General features: G+C 38.2%; 1 protein-coding gene across 2 annotated transcripts in view; it reads right to left on the reverse strand.

Moving 5' to 3' along the window:
* The window catches only part of TOX3 (TOX high mobility group box family member 3), a 79066-nt gene that overhangs the window by 17391 nt on the left and 38310 nt on the right, over positions 1–23365 (reverse strand). The window contains exons 2-3 of one of the 2 annotated variants that reach the window (XM_074583119.1): positions 8472–8537; positions 4311–4565 (exon numbers count right to left, since the gene is read on the reverse strand). In XM_074583119.1, the coding sequence (XP_074439220.1) occupies positions 4311–4565; positions 8472–8537 (321 nt within the window). The remainder of the gene's footprint in view (positions 1–4310; positions 4566–8471; positions 8538–23365) is intronic. The other variant, XM_074583120.1, reaches the window with a different exon arrangement.

The raw sequence follows: 23365 nt of genomic DNA on the forward strand, positions 1-23365 counted from the left end.
TATAATAGCATGGAGATAAATCGTTCAGCTGCTCTCTCTCAAGCCTCTGGGGCTGCAGATTTTTCTTCTCCTGGTGCACTGTGGGTATTCAAAACTTGTTCAACATGATTTCATTTCATTTCAGGCACTGCCTGAGAAAACTAAATTACAGAATCAATCATACAGAAGGTCAGAGTGAGACTTCATTACAAGTATTGCATGCTTGCATGAATATCTTTCATTTATGACTGACCCAATATGTCACAATAGCTGTCTAGTAAAAATAATCCACTTTCTGAAATTGATGTACTACTGATGTCAATGCTACTCAGCAGGCTGGGCAGATTATAGAGAGGTGTTAAAAAAAGGAACCCTGAGGAGCACAAGTTGTAGTTTTACAGAATTGCCACAGTTTGCAGATTAAAATAATTTTTCTATGGGCAGCTCAACAGAAAACAGCATTAATATAAAATATTGGGGGTTGGTTTTTAATGAGGATATCGCAGTTGATTTCCACTTATTTATATTCAAGTATTTATAGGGATAATATTTGCATCGTGTAAATCCATGTGTTCTTTGAAGTCAAATGTACATCCACACTCCATTTTTCAGTGACTCACTTTTGAACATCAGGATTTTATTTGCATATTATTAAAATATTAAAAACAATCAAATTGCCTCCATTTTATCTCCTTTTCTTGTTGCTGTTGTCTGTTTTTAAATGTAGAAAAATGCTGTTAAGTAAGAGAAATGCGCCGTGCTTGTTGCCAATAATAATGAAGTTAATCAGCATTGTGACAAATTGTCATTGTTTCCATAGCACGTATATCTTAATGGTATGAACAACTGGTAACTCATCAATATGATCTTTTAATAATCGCGCGGCCACATTTATGCCGAGAATAAATACCCTTCTTGCACCATGATTTTTCCAATATAATAATACACAAAGAATAGGTTAAAAAGAGAATGACGCCTTTTTTTTTTTCTTCTTCTTTTTTTTTCCTTCTTTTTTTTGGTCTTCCTGTGGGAAATATGTGAGATACTTGCAGAAGTATTACGAAGTAGCTAGCCAACTCAACTCCGTACCCTAAGGGAGACATAGGAAAACCTTGACATAACCTATTTTTAACCATGCCTCTGGCGATTCTGCATTCAAGTTTATAGGTGAACATGTCAGGTAGTACATGGAAAAAAGCCAAAGACACACAGTATTAATCATAATTCTGTCCAAGCCCATTTTATTTTTTCAACATTTGTGATTTAAAATCTCATGACATTTCTTCAAGGTGAAATTCTTCTACCGGACTTTTCAACAGGGTAGGACTACATTTATCTAAATTAAATATTGCTTACAGTAAAGCTCTCTAATGCTTCACAAGGTAGCAAATAAACTCAATGTAGTTCATATTAAAATAATTTAAGTTTGTATTCAGCTAAAGAAGCTTTAGTGATTAGCAATACACTATTAATGCAGCCTTTAAATAACACTCTCCTAGTATCGCTGGGTAAGAACGTTGTTCTGTAAGTGTATACGAACATCATAATTATTTTACAACCCCATCTTTAGTTCTTTCAGATATAGTAAATTCAATTGACCATGAAATGAAATTTCATAGTCAAAATGCCTCCTTTACATTTTTTTTATTGCTGCAATAAAGTTTTTATAGCTCCAAGGCAAGGTAATTCATGAAATGTCTAATTTAAAGATGAATTCTAATATTATTAATAAATATTTACCAGTTTAATAAAGTGCACATTTTTCACATAAAAAATGATATAATGTTTTCATTTTCTATTTTTGAAACACAGATTAACTGCTGGAAAATTTGAGTACTAAAGAGAGCTATGTGAGTTCAGGGTCCTAAGCAAAGACCCTCTGTTAATGTTTTTAAAATTCTGAAGCTACTCAGCATTTACAAGCAGAAAAGAAAAAGACCACTGACTAAAATACAGTGGCAGAGGCCGCTCTATCTCACAGTGTAAAACAAATCAAGCAGTTGTGGGCAGGTGTCTGACACACAAACCTCCCTATGTGGCTCCTCTGTATCAAATCACAGAATTCCTCATCACTTCTCTGCAGCAAAACTACACATAAGTTGCCAACCCACAGCTTTGAACTGGCAGTCATACCAGAAAATACCACTGGACTACTGGGCTAAGGCAGCATGAGCTTCTCTAGATCTTCTCTTTGCCCCTACGAGAACAAATTCTTACCGCTGAAGTCAATGTGAACTATGACATTAATTTCTACATGGCACAGTCTAGAAAAAAAAAAAAAAAAAAGGAAAAGATGTAAAGCCTCTCATCCTGTGCGAACAGAGATATCTAACCAGGAGGCCTCTTCTGGTTGGAACTGTTAAGGTGACAGCATTTACTCACTGAAGAATCACATTCAGTCAACGGATGCAAAATTACAAGGCAAAACGGGTTCAGAATACAAACCACTTGACAACACTGAGGGGACACCCATACACGTAGCCCAACGCTGACCCAGCCCGTGATATTTATTACATATTTCTGAGCAAGCTTCATTGTATTCAGTGTACACACACTCCATTACTTTAGTTTTCAGGCATAACATTCCCGACTCTCAGGTTTTGTTAATCTGATCTTTCTTTAGTAGTCACCCAACAAGTCAGTGCATACAATATCCCATGCAAAATGGGATCTAAAAAGAAGTATCTTATCCTTCAAGGCCTGTTTTAGGCAGTCCCTGCTTTTTATCTACGGAATTACTGAATGCTGTACCTCCTAAATTATGAACAGTTTGTGCTTAATACTTTATTAGTGTTAGGTACTCTTCATGACCTCCAAGGAAATATTATAATTTGTAATGAAGCCAGTCGCCTGCAAAATTCCAGAGAAATATTTGGTGTGTGTTCATTTGTAAACCTTTAATTATTTTTTTCTTGCCAGTATAATAAAAAAGAAAAAAGATCTACATGAAATCATAACATGACAACATGTTGACCTTTATTACAGTCCAGCAGTAAATCTTTATTTTCACTACACTGAGTTTAGCAAGAGGTCCCATATAAAACAGCCAATCAGAGAAAATACAGTTGATGTAAAATATCTGTTCAAGCTAAACATTCACTCTGTCTTCAATGCACAGTACAGGAACTAATTCTAATTGTAGCCACTGAGTTTAAAATGCTAAGCATGATAAAGCGACTCATAGCTGTGTCTCATGCCTGCGAGTATGAACGCTGCTGCTCAAAGCTTAGAGAAACCCAGGCAGGGAGATCCCCCAAAGCTGAAAGGGAAATACAGCAAGAAAGTGGGAAGTGCCCCGTGTGCCCTCCCATGGAGATCACAGCCCCACGGTGCCTATAGATTCTGGGGAAGACTCCATCCAGCTTTGGTTTTGATTGTTCTCATTAGCAGGAACGACCACTGGAATTAGCCTAACAGTCCCCGTCACTAAGCTCTTCCCCACACCCAGATCGTCCCTCCCCATTCTGGAGGGCTCGGGAACAGCCCAGGAGCAGGAGAACAGGCCCAACCTGCCCCAGCTGCTACGGTCAACAAGAGCACTGGACAGAACGAAGTCTTTTTATGGCCCTGTATTGCTGAGTATGGTCAAGGTAATACATACCTATCACTTCTGTTATGAGTTTTAAAAAAAAAACCAAACCAACATCAATTTTCATTTACAAAGATTTAGCCCACAGAATATAGGGAACTACATGGGTTTTTACTGCAGGCATGCTGTCTGGCTCCCTTTCCGAGCTACTCTCAATAACGCACTTTCAAAATATCCTGATGGCTGCCAGATGTGGGTCCTATAGTTGAAATACAGACAAGCAATTCCTTCTAAATGCCGTAGTTCACCCCGGCCAACACAACGGTCTTTCAACTCTCGATGCCAGTGTCAATTGTGTAACACATTTTTGAACTGCATCAGCACTTGGGGTGCACATGATGCTGATGGATATGGGCTTCCAAGTCCATTCCCAAAATTAAAATTCTGTGTTTATAAAGCCTGACTGCTTCTTCACAAGAGGTCTGCTCACACACAGAATAGCATTGCGCTGTACATTAACAACCACGTTTACCTTCCTGAATCCACCAATATTAAACCCTTAACCATTTGCCAACTACCTTAGGGAATTGAATAATAGCGTATTATTGTTTGCTGTGTAACAGTGACAACACGTGTCATCATTCATACAGAGTACGCCTGCACATGATCCAGAACACCGGCAAGTGCTTGGTCAGGCTACACCACCAAGGAATCACACAGATCTTCTGAGAGGTCAATTAAAACTGATAGATGACACAAGTCTACATCACCGTGCTTTGACAGACAACAGAACCGCACCTACCATATGCAATCCATTGCTGTGGATGACGCCGTCTTGCTCCACGAGATTTCGGGATATCGTAATAGAGGGAAGATCCAAGCTCTGGGGGGGAAACTGAGGTGTAAATTCATTTCCTTGCGCAGGCAGCTGGTCACCAAGGCCCTGGAAGGGCAGCAGTATATCTGCCATCCCCAGCGCGGGGTCTGACTCGGGCGGGGGGGTAATGGGTGGGATTTCAAACTCCTCGTCCCCAAGGCTCGGCGTGTGGAACGTCTGCTAGAGAAGCACAGGACAAGGCAAACCACGTCAGGGCACGCTGCTCTCAGCAACCACCTCCGGACCTGCGGTCCAAATCTGGTTTGGTTCTTAAATGCAAACTCTATACGCAACCAAATTTTTAAAGTTTCATATGCTGATGGGGTTTGTGGATCATTCTGATTAAAGATTTAAGTCTCATTATCATATGGCTTTAATGGAGTATCAGTATTAACAGTTTTTTAATGCGTACTTAATTAGCAACATCTGTCTTTGTTGTTAGTCTGCATATCAGCTACATTGGATTTGGCTGTATAACAAATTGCCACTTTATTGATATGTTAGTAAAATAGCACAAACAGCTTACATTATTCTCATGCTTCATAAAATACTGACAATTTTGTAGTGCGCACACAACATTAGTTCAGCACTGACCATTTCACATCTTTTCTTTCCTTTTTGTCCACTAATAAACACAAACTATTATAATTCTGGTCTTTTTATTTCTTTTCTTTTCCGTCCCAAAAGTACGATGTCCCCTTTTAAAGAAGGGCTGTAATTTGGAGGAGAGACACGTCTAAAAGAGCGCAGGCGATTACAGCAGCTTCCAGGGCTTTCAGAAGCCAGCCAGCTTTGTTTGAACAGTAGGTTTGTTACGAACTAAACACCTGTTAAGATGCCTTGAGCAAAAACATTTACCGCCAGTTATCTGCAGGGTTTGTGCGTGTTCGTACGGGTGCATGCGTCTGTCAAAGATAATCTTTATTCAAGTAGAGTCTATATCTGGCCTCAACACTGCTGACTTTTATTTGGGAAACAAATGAGCTACGCTTATTTAAATTTCTTGCGAGCTAAATTAACTTTCATCTTTTATTTCAGGTCCACTGCTGCTTAATAATAGAAACTCAGTGCTTGAAATTAGGCCATTTTAAATGTACCCAAATCAGGACTGTCTTGATCAAATCGGGCAGTTGGCAATCCTAAAATAGGCACTTTTGTCTTGTTCCGGACATGCAAGGCTGCTCTGGGATTTGTTTGTTTGCATTAGTTCAGGATTCGGGGGGAGGGGAGGGGGCTGGGGAGGGGATTGTTTTATGTATTATTTACATTGTTTGAAAGAGTGACTTAATGCCAGTTAATTTAAAAATGATATGTTCAGTGAAAGATCTCATTAACTGCTGCAAATTGTCATCCTTCAAACTGTTAATGATGATATAAATTAATAACCGCTTGAGAGAAGATGGAAACTGAAACACAAGAAAAACCTCCGCTTGCCTATAGAACCTGTCAGCTGTCATTATTGGTCTCACACCAGAAATGATGAGGTCCCAGCCTGCTGCAGTCTGCAGCACCGTCAGGCTCTGCTGAGACTCTCCCCATCTCCCTCCATCTGCAAGGCTGTAACTTCACGCTGGACGGAAAGCCGGGCCTGGACGAGGGAGACGTTTGACTTCCCCGCTGCTGTACGACAAAAGGTGTGCATTTTTCTTCCCGTGAACCCCTTAAGCTCACAAACACAAAGGATGGATTGGCCAGGAGAAGTGGTTGGCTAATGAACATAACCCTATGGCTGCATTTGCAGTTATTTTGGCACTAATGTGGTCTAGTAACAGATGCAACTGTAATTTGTGACTCATTTGCTACCCCATTACTGCTTAATGAAATCTAACATATCACATTAACAATACGAATAAACACTCATTCTTGATATGTGGCATTTGGCTGTTTTCATTACCACTGTAATTAACACTTGAAATATTATTTCAATAAATATTTAAGGTGCTTTAAAATGGGTCGTAGTAATCATGACATGGAGACAGAAAACATAAAGCAAACGCGTGGTTTCTAAGCCTGAATGTGCTCTAGGATTACACTCTTAAGGCATTATTTACAGGAATAAAATGGGCTTTAGCTCAGCAGTGCTCAGGCCCAAAATCATAGCGAGAAAGCTACATTCACGTTAATGTAAAAACACTGTAATTAAATACATTGTAATGCAGTAATTGCAAAGCCAGGTTCACGCTTTAATGCGAACACTAACACTTAATCATATTTTTATTCCTTGTTCAAGCAAAAGGGTTCAGTGAAATCAGTATTATTATAGTACACTCGAACCTCTCTTTACTTGACATATTTATGAGATAGGAGTAATTATAAGAACTGGATCTTTTTTCCTCGTCTAACAGAATAACTCTAGGACAGCTGTGTAAATATATAACACAATATAATAATATAATAATAAAATATTTTACTTAGAAAAGTAGCATTCATCTTAATACTTACAGCCTATTACAAGTGGGAGAGTAAATTGATTATTACCTTAACATTTTTTAAATGTGAATTTAATTCTCACAATATAACTTGTCCAAATACGTATACATGTTTTTTAAAAAACACATAATGGACCTAAGACTGAGGATAAAATAGATGTAATCTAAGAAGAGAGAAAGCCCCTTAGTGAAATAGTCGTAAATCCAAATCACTGGGCTATTCAGTCTGTTAAAAGAGCCTGAATAGTATGCAATTTGGGATTGCAGGAAGGTGCTGTTACCACCAAAAGATGGTATAGCGTTTGTGGGATTTATCTTACCAATCACACTTTTTAATTGTGATTTTATTAACTTTTCAAATATTTATATCTTACACATTTTTTAAAAAAAAACGTGTGCATGGTTAAATGCCATCTGTACTGAAATGTTCAAAACATTTGTTCCTTTTGATAAAAATGCAAATCTGGAGAACTGTTGTATCAACATATAACAGCCAATGTCTGACACGGTGAATTATCACAGCTGGAATTAAATTGTCTCTGAACAGCTGCTGGCAGCAGAGCTTTCATCAATGTTTGATTCAAATGTAGGAAAGAAATTCTACAGAAAGAAACATCATGTTGTCATTACAGATGGGGTTTGTGTTCATTATCACAAATAACACTGGAGCTAGTGCCAAACAATATTCCCTTATCTAAGCAGTCTTGCTGGGTAAAAAGAGATGGTGACCATTGTACAAATGATCATAAAATACGACTCTTGATTCTAACCTCCGTGTTTATTGTTACACCTTTCTGCCTATTTTCTCCAAGATCACTTTTTAAAAAGTGCACAAGAATACCTGCGACTGAATCGACACTTTACGACATGTAAAATCAAGGCTGCCTAGTTTTCTAACCTTTCCTCACGTGGAGAAGATAATTTATGGCGGGCACCCTATATAAATATCTAGTTGTTCTTCTCCGTATCGCTATGCACATTGCTAGACAGCGCGTCTTGCACTTTCCATCCCTCCCTTTGGAATAGGAGCCGTTGAGGTTTTAGTGATGAGCAAAAAGTGTTTCTGTCTAGAGCTGGGGTCAGGATTAGCATGTTGATGGTCTATGAACTGCTGCAAGGCGGCACCACTGTAAGAAATACCCGGGGACCGCCATTGCCATCCCTTTCTCCTCTTTCCATGCTCAAAGGCACATCAAATCTCCACAGGCCAGCAGCACCGGCCCGGCCCCCGGGCTGCCCTTTCAGGCAACAAAGTCGATTTTGGTTTTCTAACTTCTATGGGTATTAAGAACCCAAATTCAAATGTTTGTATCTATAACAGAAATTAGCACATTAGCTAGAAAGGACTATTACTAAGCTTGCTTTCAAAGTGTACACCTACTGTGCTTTTTATTTGTTTCCTTCTGTTTATAATTTTTTTCATACATAAAGCAGATTTGTTTCTATTGACATGCTATGTAAGTAACAGCCTTATGGACAGCTAAATTGACTAGTAATGGAGAGCTGTCAGGTTATTTTCTTTCTCATTAAAGTCTTTATTTTGTGCTCCATAAAACACACAGAAATTCGTCACTTCACTTTTCATCCATTCAAAGTCTGTTAAATTATCACAGCAAACAGAAGAATATGGGCATAGATAAAAAAGAAAAACATCTACCTCATTTGCAGCAAGAAATGCATTGTTTGCCTCTGCCATGTTCATGTAGTTGTTATTGTTTCCAAACTGAAAGAAAAACAAATATTTGGATTTTAATGCATGCCACAATAAACTTTTCTTTACCCCATCACTGGCATAGAAAAAAGTTGAAAAAACCCAACAAAACCAAAACAACAAACAGATAAGAGGTAATTTTGCAGATGTTCTTTGAAGTCAGAACTAGATTGGATTCAGCATTATTATCATTACATACTCTGCATCCCCAGGTCTGCACATGGAATAAATCCAAGTGCGGCTCTTCAACTTTCTTTGTCCACATAGCAAAGCCACCCCACAGTCCTAGAGGTGACTTTGGAAATTAAGTGTCCATTAGAAAGAGACTATTCTCCAGAAAAGACATTTAGACTCTACTACATCTTTCCTGACACACGTTATAGTATTTCTGCAGATGATCCTGATCCGGAGGATTGCTGCAGCTGGAAGTAGCTGGCGTATTACTATTCCGAGTAGACCGTGTTTTAAAGACACGAAGGTCAACAAGGGGAAGAACGAGAATCTGCAGCGTTGTTCTTAAAATCCCATTCTTTCCACAAAATTAAAAAGCCAAACAATCCCCCTTTGTCAATCCTTCATTCCAGCTGAGATCCCACGCCCCCAGTGAATGTTAACACCAGAAGATTTTGCAAATCGGAGGAGCTGTATCACAGCGAGACCCTGAGATCTACCCAGGGTGGCGTGGGCCAAGTGCCCGCTTGCTCCCACTGAGGTGCAACTCCTCTCACACACGAGTGATCTGAAAGGATCCTCTCAGATGCCACAGTCATTTCCTCCAAATTCTCAAGTGTGAACATTTGTTGAAGATAACTACTCTCTCTCTTTTTTTTTTTTTTTTTTTTTTTTTCAGACGGAGCATATAAAAGAAAGAGATTATCAGCATTTGGTTAATTGGCACTAGTGTGCCTTATTCCCTAAACGGCACTTCCAAAAAGCAGGTAGTCTGGTAACTATTTCTGCATGTGTTCCTGGAGCAGGCAGGCATCTAGAGTCTTTGCTTCAAGGAACAAATACCACACATGTCACGCAGCTACCACTAAGACACTAAATCACAGGCTTTCACATTTTCGCATTTCTATTATCAGGCAGACCGCAAAGTAGGAGTATCAAAGGAGAGAAAAGTCCCTGTGCTCTCCCTACAACGCCCTGCCACATCACTGTGCTACAGCCATACCAAGCACTCTTCCCTTAACTCCCATGTTCGAGTTCTGTAAAGCAAATTTTTTCAGGAAGGCTTTGTTTTATCTTGCCCACTCTTGGTGGACCTTCCTCCCCAAAACCACAACAGCAAACACCACCACCAGCAGCATAAGCTCTGCAACAAGTGCATGAGGATGGGCAACCACACGCTTGCACAGATTGTTCTTTGCAGGAAACTCTGTTGTGCCTTCAGAGCAGCTGAACCTGTCCTGAAAGGAAAACCACTTTGCTCCAGCTCCATTCGCTACTGCAGTACTTGGTGTCTGACTGTTTTTAGCAGGGAAGTGTTTCAGAGCCTGACTCTCTCCAGTTCCTCCAGCATGCTAGAGCAGTGGAGAGGCCAGAGCCATCCTTTCAAGAAAGGCTCTTTCCCTGAAAACTCCAAAATCCGTTTCTGAAAGTAAGACCAAATGTTAAAAGGAGGAAAAAAGAAAAAAAAAAAAAAAAAAAAGAGGAGGAAACTACAGTGATAGAGGATGAAAAAAGGAAGATGAACACAAAGAATCAGAGCCTCATGTACCTGATGAATGGTCTGACTGACAGAACAGAACATCAACGAAATCAGAAGACAATCATGGGGAGGAAGGAATGAGAGTCCTCACTCTGAAGTATGAAATTCCATTTGTGTACTTATCACGCTGAATCTTTCAACCTATAACACATGTTTAGCAACAGAGGCCTTGACACAATATGTGGGCTGCCTCATAGCTATTAAAACTCTGTTATCCCCAGCTATGCAGATACTCAAGTAATGTCACCCATTTTTTAAAAGCCCAGATGTCACCCATTTTTGGAGATTAAAAAATTCAAATAAAATTGCACATTCAAATGACTGTTTTGGCACATAAGGCTATGTGTGTGCGGATTTGTTGTACAAAGACATCATACTTCAGCTCAACAGTGAGATCGACGGGATGGATTTTTTTTCATGTCAGTTAGTGGCAAACTAAGAAGCATTTACATGAAAAACTCCAATGGCTCCAATAGAGCTGTTCCTTCCACAGTAACAAAAAAAGTGAAATCGGGTTTTCAAATTACACCTAAGTGCAAAGGTACAATAGGTGAATATAGCTCTAACACTGGGTAAATAAATAGGAACAAACCCTATCCTATTTTAATGAGCTTTAGCATCCTAGGGGCTCCAGTGCCTCAACATGGAAACGTAGCTGATTTTTACCTTGAAGAGTAAAATTCTACATTGTTTTGATCTACATGTATTCCTCACACCACAACCACTGCCGTTCTGATTGCCAAGTGGTTTTCTTCCTTTTTGTTCTATTAAAGTAAAACAAAGGGGAAAGTGACAACATAATTTTCCATTTTATTAAGACTGTGGAAGCAAATGATGTAACGAGGAATGTCAAAGCTAAAAGTTACAAGAACATATCCTAAGATTCATTCTGCTCTTGAGATACAATATTTAAGACCCTATTGTGTATGACTCAGGCACTGATGTCAGAACGTGGCATATTTAGACTTTTGTTAGTATGGATCATAACTAATATTATTTAAATTTATGGTTTTTGTCTCTGAATTAGAAATCCATTGAAGGCACACAACAATTATCAGTATTTCTAAGATTAAAATTCCTTATTATCTAACGGTACCTATAACAACAAAAGAAAATAAAATGGTTATTATCTTAAGGACCTAAACAATTCAAAAAACAAATTAAGCTTAGAGTGAAATAAGAACTGGGTTAGAAATCCTCTTCTGAACAGTTAGTCTGCGAATGTAATTACTGAAGAAACTACAGCTAATCAGCTGTGAATTGTATCCATTAATTAGTATTTGCCCTGGAGAAATGAGAAAAATCAGTAACAATGTTAACACTGCAATGCACTGATGAGTACTGAAACACAGGGCCCTCAGCATTTAGTCAAGCAGGTGGCTCCAATGGTCCAAGTAATTTAAAAAGCTCTCACCTGAAGTGCAGAGCTGGAATTACAAAGCACTTCTTGCATATCTTTGTATCTATATAAGGCTATAATTAATGGCTTTTAATTTAGAAACACTTTGTGATCAGCTGGGAACAGTTATAAATCATTCTAAATAGAACAAGGGGTTCTTGTCTATTTTAGTAAAATAATTTGGGAAAGATGCTTTTTGTGAAATGACTCTTGTTGCAGTCAACATTTTTCTCCATTTATTTTCTAAAGGATCCCTTGCTCAGACCCCTCAAACATCTCAGAGCATTCCCATAGGTGACAGCGGAGGTTCCAATTCAAGGTGAGATCCATCACTTTGCTCTGCCCAGGTATACTTCTGTGGGGTCCCACCTCTTGGATTTCCCTGGGACAGAAGGAGAGTAAGATGCAGCACCTAGCCCAGCATTCTTTTTGCTTCGTGCTGGCGTTGGGATGCTTTACACATTACGTAGCCATAGCAATTAGTAGCTTTTGCATAAACTTTTGCATCTAAAGATCTCTGTAACTACAAAAGGATAAAGTCTTTTCAGCTTCCTCTGGCAACACATACCATTGCATCACAAACTATTTGTTTCCTTTAATTTCAGGAGTTCAACAGACTCCATCTTAACTCTATTAAACTCCATCTTAGCTATATTAAGCATGAGTACCACAACTCACTGCCACAGCACACCAACGGAAACCACGCACATACGCTGATATCGTGAAATGGATTGCAAACAAACAAAACCTCTTTGGAACTTGTTGTGAATCACAGCTTTCATTCTTCATGCAAATCATTGCATTAAAACGATGACAGTTCAGTTGTCTCCTCATTTATGTTGCAAGGGCACTTGAGTCTTGGCCCTACTAACATCTGTAAGGACCAACATGAAGACTGTAATGAGAGCAACTGGACATTTGCTTACTGATACGTTGTACAAAGAATGCTAAGAAAATTGATTATTTATAAAATAGCTTGTTGAAGCTCTTCTCTTAGCTTTGACTACCGAACCTGAGGCCCAACATCTAGCCTTATTCACCTTTTCTAGGAAGGGTGTGTATTGGCAGGGCTAAGGGAAAAGTCATGCCCCCTATTCCTTCCCCAGCGCACGCCCCAGTGAAGAACAAATAAACCCCTGCCCAGGACTGGGGCTATAAAAACTGTATCACTGCCCCACTTCTACAAGCTCTGCGTTTTCATAGACCATCCTAGGCCAGACGTTACGATACCTGTTTGCGAATCAAGGGATTAGCCACTCTGAATCAGCACGATACAATGCTACATGTGCTTTCAAGCTACCCTTTGCACTCACCAAAGCTTAAATATTGGTGGGTTACAAAAGCTGAGACTAACGATCAGTTGTTTTAAGAAAGAAGTTCACGATGAACGTCACGGAAAACCTTGGCAGTTCAGTATAAAAATCAGTGATTAAATGTCGTCCTAAAAAAAAAAAAATCTTCAGAAAAATCTCAAAAAGTTAAATAGTGGCTACTGTCTGAGCTCTTCTTTTGCAACTGTGATGAGTCAAAAGCCACAGCAGGAAACAAAACAAGCAACAGAGAAGTTTACACCACAAAACCATAATATTTTAAAAAAAGCATAAAAAGTAAAGCAAATAACTAATTTTGAAGGTGTTACGGACACACAATAATATTTTGAACCTATAAAAGTTAACGGGAATTTTGCTACTGATTTTAATGTAGAAATTATTTTACTTACAGGACTCAGTCATTAGTATTTATTACAACTACGTTTCTGTCTGTAAATCGACTCAATTATCGTGCAACTCTAATCCAAAAAACATTAGAATTCACACCCACTATTCATTTCCTAAAAAGTGCAAATACTTAAGTAACTTAAAACCAGACATAGAGGAGCCCAGACTTTTATCTGAGCCTCTCAATGGAACAAAAATGATTTTTAAAATACTAGTATTTTAATGCTCAAGAGTGACATTACATTCACCAGGCAAATACGTTAGATTTTCTAAATAATTCTTTTTATAATATTGCTGCTTAATTTAATAGTGAAACCACAAGCAAGAAGAAACCATTGGAAGGGTTATTGTTCCAGCAAAGAATACTATCAAAACCACGGAATGTGAATAAATGTCCCAAATGAAAAATTCAAGCAAACTATACCCAGAACAGGAATGAAACACATTTTACCATCTTCTCCTAACTAATCCAGAGACTTACATTTTGCTTAAAAGGAATGATTGCAATTCTGTACTCAAAGAATACATCTCATATATCTGAGAATAAAAAAAAAATAAATAGAGTTATTACAGAATCTACTCCCCCCGTCTTTTTTTTTTTTCCTATTAATTTTATTAAAGAAAGCCATATCCCAACCCTTACTGCAAAACACAATTCAGACTTAGTTATCATGGCACTAGCATTTCTTTCAAAATTATTAGTTAATGGTTAGTCAAAATACACATTTAAAGTTTCTCGGGACACTATCTCCAGACAAAATTCTCACCAGCTCAATGCTGAACTACTGCCTGCAGAACTAGCTCTGCACTAGTTCTGTCACAGCACTACATATCCGCTTGCGTATCTATTTTACATAGTTACACGTCCAAATTCTGTCATTTCTGATGCCAGTTTATTGCTTATGGAAAATGGCAGCCTCAACTGATCACACTTCCAGTATTTCTGCAATAAAATTAGAAGCCATATTTTTTAAAACATGGCCATTAATAAAATAATTCTTTTACGGTGCGAGCATGCTCCTATTTTTTATATAGAATAATATCTACTTGCACAAATATATATTATGGCAAGGATCTCAGTTCTATCTTCATATTTGGCAAATTAATTCCTCTGAGGTTACACTATCCTTATGAGTAAAAAGAAAGACAACGATCCCAAAAGATGTAATTACAGACCAAAACTAAATTACTTTGCAGGTCTAAGTACTGTATCTTAATAATTTCACCGGAGAACATCTTCACTGCATTTGGGCAGATTTGATTTTGCTGCCTGACCAATAATTACAGCTCTGGCAAATACAATGTCTGATAAGGACATCAATTAAGAATGAGCATTGTGTTATTTAAAAAAAAAAAAAAAATTCATCATGTTCACAGCCTGTCTGATTGAATGAAATGCCAAATTAAATTAATGGAGATTGCTAAGTCTAGCTGGCTGGTGGGGAACCATGCAGAAAGTGGGACAGCATAGACAATAAACTGTCTGTAATTAAAAGATGAGAAGCTGGACTAATGCTACTTCAGCCTGATTACTCCAAACAAAACAATATACACTAAAATTATTCTGGCACCAGAAGTAGATGGCATGGGAGGAGGGCTGGGAGAGGGGGCTTTTTCTTTTTTTTTTGTTTTTTAAATAGTATCAACTACCACAATCTATGAGCACCAGTGTCCTCATCAGATGTATTAAATTAAATATTGGGTTTTCTCATCAGGAAACACAATGGATTTTCCCAATGAACATAAAAATAAGACGAGAATTCTCCAATCACATCTGTTCTAGATGGATATCCAGCTAATCTCTGTAGAGCCTTTACTTTTAAGTATGATGTGTTCCTAGCAGGAGCAGAGTGTTCTTTTCTGGAAGAGCAGGTCCTTCATGACGGTTTCAATACTTCAGAAGCAGTAGGTGGTATTCATATTATTTTATAAAATACAAGTATTCTGTTTTATTTTTGCTACTAGAAACAATGAAGCAGATTTTAGCGGCTGGTTCACAGACAAAGACCACTAAAGTTGTTAGGGATTTATAGAGTTAGAATGATACATTGTTATAATGAATGAAGCATCTTTTAAAACATGAATTTTAAAACCCTGTAAAGAAAGAAGCAATTTCATCTCAGAATGAATGCAAAATGGTACCCTCGACTTTTAACACGACACAGCTCCCCGTAGAAATGTCTATACTCCTCTGGCAGGGTGCTAACATTTTAGAAGAAATATCACGCGCTGCCAGGTGCAAAAAGTATTATTTACCATAAACAACGTGCAGCCATTGGAGGTTAAGGATTGAGCCACTGAGTATAAAGGCGATGGAGAGTTGGACCAGATGCCATCAAAAGGCTGTCCGTTTGGGTCAGCCTTTGACCAAATATCAGGGAGCAGATAATGCATCCAAGTTACCTCAGATCAAACCGCTATGTGCGTGCGTGCGCAAGGGTACGGATACATGCACAGAGACAATGCTTTCGGCAGCAAAACGTGAAGTACTGAACCACTAGGTAACATGTATTATATATGCCAAGTTTATAACTGAGCCTTTCCATTCACACTCTTACAGCAAATTTACGATTAGCGATTATTGTAGGACAGTACAATAGGAATCAGCTTTCTGAGACAGACTACAGTATTATTCTTATTTTCAGTAGACAATATCTTCTGGAAGCAGGTTCATTTCCTGCTACGTTCTGCCTGCAAATTCTCTAGGAAAAATCTTGGTGTACGTGTGAAAAACTACCCGGGAAGTGTTAGTCGTAGTGACTTCAGCCAGCAGAACTGACTACACGACAGTTATTTCTCTCCGTTCCTTCCACATCAGGATTCTCTAACACACCATATCAGGACCCTGCAATAATCAGGAGGAGAAGCAGGCCCCGCTGGAAACAAAAGGAGTTCCTATAGGGAATTTCACACCAGAAAGCTTAATTTGCTTAAGAACGCATCGCTGATGAGCAACTACCCACCAACAGTCAGGAGCACAAAATATTAAAATAAATGTATTTAAGCACCCAGTTTTGCAGTCGCATCCCCAATGCTGAATTTTAGGCAAATGAATAATCTCATTAGTGGTTCATTAATTATTGAATCTGTACATAAGTGTCTGTACAATCATACATTTGACAATCTTTTGATATTTAAAATCTTAAAAGCCTTTAATTCAGGGGACCATTTAGAGTCCAGTTTTTGAGTATTAAACATCTGCCGCACAAATTGTTATATATATATATATATATATGTTTATATACGTGTGTCTATGCATGTGTATATGTGTACACACACATTCTGTAATCTTTGCTTAAGAGTCAAAAAAATCTCTGGGATAAAATACTCGACCAAGATCCTAAAGAAAAATAGACATTTATATTTTATTCATATATCCTCAAATCTCCATCAGACACACTGTTTGCAGACAGTACAGATTTAAAACTTCTAGGAAAGCAATTAGAATGAAAATATTTGAAGTGACTTTAAAAGCTTTCAGCCAGCAAATAAAAACTTTGACAATAACAATAAAAAGCACTGACTTAATCTCCCTAATCCCAGCCAAACTCTTTAATATGAACTCCTTCAGTGAATTCCACGGCCAAAAGCAGTAACTGAATGATATTTTGCCAAGTGTGATACTGTGCAAGTCTTAGGAACAGTAATGAAAGGAATGTTTAATGGTCTCATGTTAGACATTTTCAGATCTCTTAAGAAGGATAGAGTCTCTAAAAGTTTTTATATGCAAGAAGTAACTTCGTATGAATATGCACAGTATTATTATTCTGTTGACTGACAGTCAAGGTCATTCAATATATACCAGATTTTTAATGCTACTTATTCCATATTTAAAGGAATAAATATTAAAAGGTGGTCCAAAGTGCAGCCCTGGTCCTAATATTTATACAAGATTAAGGTGTTACAAAATTATTCTGAATCTTGAAAGTTCTCTCCAAGACAAACGTACCAAATGTTTTGCTGTCACATGTTCAAAGAGTTTCAATTTACAGTTTTGGCTCTTTGTAGGCAAGAATGGATTTTTCCATTCTGCCCACCTTGGCTTCAAAGGCAGTAAAATGGAGACTCAAACATGGATACTGGGTATATCGCTGCATCCACCTACGTATACTAAGACTATTTTTCCTCTGTAGAAGGCTAATACAAATATCAAACTTAGACCAACCCACTAAGTTTCGCATTAAAAAGACTCCACAAGATCTACAGATGTTACTTCAAAGAGTTCTGAAGTACATTCACTATCATCACACCCTGTCGTTGCCTGAAGCTTAAAATATGGGGAGGGACCAAATGTTCAGATAAACACATTCAGTAACAAAGCCAAGGAGCAGCCACTGTGATTTAAGTATTTGCTTAAAAACATATGAATATTTAAAGAATATGTTTTCTTTCTTTGCTTTTTAACCTAGAGTTGTTTGTGGTGATGAACTACAAAATTATTTTTGTGATCACTCCCATGAGCACGAACTTGTTGCTGGAATAAACCAGATTAGACATAAATGTCATGGAGGAATATATTGCTAAAACGCAAAGAAGTTACTTACGTGGTTAGGTCTCTTGTTCATATCTATTTTTCTACAACTTTGTAGCAATTCAGATTCCACCTGAGAAAGGTCTTATCAAATATGCAGTTTCACAGCATCCATTCATTGTATGTATTTTATGGGTTACTTTTATCTAAACAGCTCACATTATACATGAGATCTTATTTCTGGTGACATGAGAGGACAGATGGCAGTTAAATTATGCTTTCTTCCACAACAGCTCTAAAGAACCCAAGCAAGGGTAAAGCACGATTGCTCCCTTTCCACAGCCCTGCGAGAGGGTGGAAACATCTCTACTCTCTGTGACATTTACCTAGTGGAAAAAGATCAGCAGCCTCTCAGAACGGCCCCAGCATGTACACGTGGCACTGCAAAATGACTTGCAAGGAAGACCCCAACCCAATCTGTGGATCTGATTCTGGGGCTGCCCCTCCACCCTGCCTTCCCACGCACCTCGGGGCTGGGACGGGAGCACCCATGCCAGCACCGGGGGCCACGACTGGTGGCCAACTCGTGCCCTGTGTGTGGACAAGCATCCTCTGGCACACGTGGGACCAGAAAGCCAGCGAGGCCCTGAGGGAGAGCAGCACCATGCCCCCTGGGCCCTAACACACCAAGGTCAGTATTGAGGGCCCTTCTTCAACTCCCTCTCAGCAGGGCTGTAAGACAACTAACTACACCTCCATGTGAGTATCCTTTTGCCCCCAACAGTTTGTTTTTAGCTCACGTAATGGTTATTTTAATAGGTTTTTCTGAGGGGAAAAACAAAATGCATAAATACAGAACTGTTTTTGCCTTATGAAAATTTCTCTTTTACCTTCCTCTTCGAAGCATTAAGTTCATACAACCAAGGTGTTAATCATGCCTCCTCCCTCCATATTTATTTTATATAAGCTGTCCAAGCATTGAATCTAAGCATTTCTTAACACAATGACAGCATTTTATTCTTAGAATCCCAAGAAATAGTTTTATATCACTATATTCAAGATTACTGTAACATTTTCTCACATGAATTTAAAGTGATGTGATTATACTGCAATTGGGCTCTAAGTAGCTTTTCTTAGAATCTTATATCAAATTTCACTCACTCCAGAGAAAATCGTAAATTCCATTCTAGACTGTGATTCAGCTCTACTACACTAGCAAATTATATCAAGTTTTAAATATGAAATTGATAGAGAAAGGGTGAAGCAGATACAGACATTTTATAATAATCATAATGGAGGATTAGTCAAAACACTTTCAGGCTAAAATCAGTACACGCATGAAATCTTAAATGTCTCAACTCTCGGTCATGTTGATACCATGGGTTCTCTGTGATATTTTTTTTCTGAAATTAAATACTTTCCACTTCAGAAGTACTAATCATAATCAAATAGAAGAATAGTATTTTGTAAAATCTATATTAACTCTATTTCATTAAATGCAAGGCTGTCCAAAGCAAGCCATCTATTGCAAAGACAGTCTGTAGGATGTAATCTGCTCTTATTACATACATATCCAAATAAGAAATAGAGAAAAGCCCCCCAGAAATACACCCACTGCAGCGCTAGAGCCAGTGATGGCTACCCTCAACCAACGCTCTAAGCTGCAGTAAGAAATGCCCTTCTGCAGGGGAAGAACAGGGAAGCCCAGATGAGGCTTCAAGGATTTCATACCTTGCAAGAGCAGGGGTTGTACAAGACACTGAGTGACAAGCACAAGATTTGGGAATTTTGCTCAGCTGAAGGCAGTTTCCAATTTGGAAAAATTATGTATGGCAATATAATACAGTTTATAGATGCATGTTGGAAACAGACACATGACATGTCGCTTCCTCCTGTTCATCTCACATCAACCTTAAACCTGGAGGATTTCTTCACTATTTTTAACTGGGGCTGGATTACAAATCCCACAGCAGGGAGGCCTCTGGAGAGTCTTCAGCAACAACTAACTTTATTTAAACATGCAAGATTGAATTGGATGCAATGCTCCACAATAACGCTAGAGGAGAATTAAATTTAAGAGTGGAATAATCCCTCATGCTAGCTTGTACTCCTAATTTATGCCACTGAGACTAATCAGGCTTAATTTATCTATCTTTAGCTTCCCACTGTTTCATTCTAACCTGAAGGCGACGTTTTGGGCAGCAGCAACTTTATTTTGTAGGTGAGTAACCTACTTTAATTGCATTTTCATCCATTACTACAGTCTAGCATTTTCTTCACTTAATTGGGTCAGTGTATTTCTTCTTGTAACTGGGCACAGAAATTACTTCTGATATTGATTGCAGCCCCTGAGGTTCTGCCGAGAGTGGAGGGCACACAAAGGGTACATGGCAAATTCCATTTATGACGAGTGAAATGAATAAAGTTTCAATCAAAACCTTCACTCCCAGTAACAAAATAAAAATAAAATTAAAAAAAAAACAAACCACAAACCATGAAAAGCCTAATGTTAAAATATCGAAAACTTATAAAAAGTAAATTCATGCCTGTTAAGACAAATCAGGTTGCTCTCTTTATAATCTTATTTCAAATGCAACCTGACCAGTAGCCTCACAAATGCAGGGCTGGAAATGTCCAGCACCATACGAAAGCCAGGCCCCTCAAGTCTTCAGGTCATCTTCAGCACTGAGGGTTCAAAATACTAAATGACTAATTAGCGTTAGAATTAAGTGCATATTAAAAAGCACACCAGGCATTTCAGTAATGTAGTTTCTCCTCATAATTTTCAGATGCCACAGAAAAAAAGAAACACCAATGTTTTTTAATATATGCCTAAAAATGGTAATAAAAGCTCTCTTGAATAGTCAAGTACTACACTTCATGTCTTGATGTAAGCAAGCCTGCACTTTGATACATGTAAATTCTTGAGTTTCTTTTATTGAAGTATAAAAGACACCAGACAGTAGTGGCATTTCTGCTGCCAAGCTGTTCCACAGCTCACAATTCACGCTCTGAAAATATTCTCCTAATTTAGTGGACTGAGACAATTCAGTGTCTCATGCTGTTCACACCAAAGATGTGCAAGAAGTTGCATACTTCTTAGTTGAATTTAAAATAATCAGATTAAGCTTCAGTATCAATTCAAACTAGATGTATGAATTAGCTGTAATCTCTTCATGAACTTTCTTTGCCTGAATGTTCAGAAAATGCAAGATGTTCCTAGGAATACCTGTTAATTACAAGCCAGGTTAATAACTGGAGCTCAAATGGGAAATATTACAGGCTTATATTAATGTAGCGCTCAAGTTTTCCTTATCAGCTGACGTCATGATGGACATCTGAGCTCTACAGAAACATTTCTTCAGGTGTCTCCAAGATGGTATTTTTGACACAGAAACCATTCTGATCAAACCAAATAATACTTCGCACCATAAGCATGTGCTTCTGGCAGGCGGATGCCTGCTACAACCACCTGCAAACTACTCGGAGTTCTCTCATTTTTATTTTATATCTTGAACCTTATCATTCCATCCCACTTCTAGAACAGAAAATCTCCCAGAGATCAGAAATCTTTGCGTAGGGACCTGGACTCGCTGCACTCTCAGAAAACCCTATATATTCAGGGTTTTTTTTCCCCCAAATATCCAGGGCTAAAGCTGTCTCATTACTGTATTAGATTTCGGACCACATAATCACTTTAGCCAAATTTTATGACACAGACAGATTATGTTTCTGTGATATCAAAATTGCATAAGAGTTGAGAACTATTAATCCCACTTCCAGTTCTGGTGAGAAAGTGAAAGGATGGAAAACCATGCACGGGAGTATGAAACATGAAAATTGCTTAATGTGTTCATAGTAAGAACAAATCACAGGAAACGCACATGGTTCGTTGCTTCATTGTCTGCAAAACGGGGCAGATTTTGCTCTACCACAAAATTTCTCAGTAATTTTTTCTACCTGAATTGGGAGACGCTGCACACTGTTAATGTGAGCACAACAAAAAAGGCAGGAACAAGAGGAAAAGCACATGACATTCTGGCAGCTCTCTTGCCACCAAAAGAGGAAAATACCAACCAAGGGTGGGGAAATAAGTAATTGGTCACAGTAAAAACTAAATGGTATTCTAAATCATGACTTTCTCTTCATTTGTGTAAGCATCTAGGATAAACAGTTCTCCAGTGAAAAAGATTTCCTTTGCTAATCAAAACAAGGTCGCTTAATGGTATTTTCAACACTTGTTAAGAACCACATAAAAATATATGTGTTTTCATGGGAGAAATGAGTTGTCAAATATAATATACATAGTTTGGTTTTGAGAGTAATAAAATGATATACAAGGGCTATAAAATGAAGTACAAGTGCTGGGTAGTAGGTGGCAGAGAAAGGGTGGAAGAAAGGCACATAGAACGGTACAATAAGACAATGATTATCAGAGCAGGATAAAAAAAATTAGCTGATCAGATAACTAAGGAAAAGATAAACTGAAAACTGGTAAGAGAAAAGAGATGAAAGTAAACTTTGAGGAAAGATTAACGCAAAGGAGAGGTATTAAAAATTAAAAGAAAAAAGATTTAGAAGTTTGTGATATCTTGCAAAACATGGTTTTGAGAGCACCTAGAAGCAATTCAAAGCATCTATATTTACATACACTTTCATATGAATGACATTTTTTCATACTTTGAAAAACTGGACGTCTTGTAACAGTGAATTTAAATTAATCTCATAATTCCAGAACACAAATAGTTTTAGAGAAAAAGGTCTTTTCCCTTTGTCTCCCATACAATCTCGGTTTTGTCTTCCCAACAGTATGGAACAGTTGTCCATGTCCATGCTCAAATATGTCCATGGGAAACTCTGGGTAACCTGCTCATGATGAGCCTTCACACATCTCTGTGAGGGACCTCCCTTACCACCACCGAAACCAACAATGACAGCTTACACATGACACAGGAATCTCTTCCAGGGCTATCGTCTCACCTTCATCCAACCAGATATAAAAACCAAACCATATACACCAAAAGGCAAAACTCCCACATCTCTCATAAAATCAAAACGCAAACAATAACTCATTTAAGGGTCACCTAGGAAAACCAGAAGTCTGCAATGGTACTCACCAGGGAGAAAAACGGTGAAGGGACATTTGCCAACATAAATCAGGCTGTACCATCTCATTCAGACGGTGGCGGTGTGCGATATTCCAGTAACTGGAATATCATCTGTAGCTAAACTAGCTACTATAAAAAAAATAAAAGGGCTATCAATTTTCATGTCAACATATAAATATATCATCTCCTGAGATAAGAAAAAAGTTTCTGCCACATTGTAATATTTAACCATGCATGTGTGAAAAGGGGATAAGGAGTGAGTGAGGGCACACGTATTGATTACATTCCGTACAGAGAAGTACGCGCTAAATGCTTCATAAAAAGAATACTAAATTGAAAGAACACCCAATCTCTGTAAATATGGCAAGTCTTACATTTCCTCTATAAATCCATCACCATTCTCAAATGCAAATTCTTTTTCTACTGTGTTCAA

Source organism: Larus michahellis, chromosome 4 (assembly GCF_964199755.1).
Source record: "Larus michahellis chromosome 4, bLarMic1.1, whole genome shotgun sequence".
NCBI classification, from domain to species: Eukaryota; Metazoa; Chordata; class Aves; order Charadriiformes; family Laridae; genus Larus; species Larus michahellis.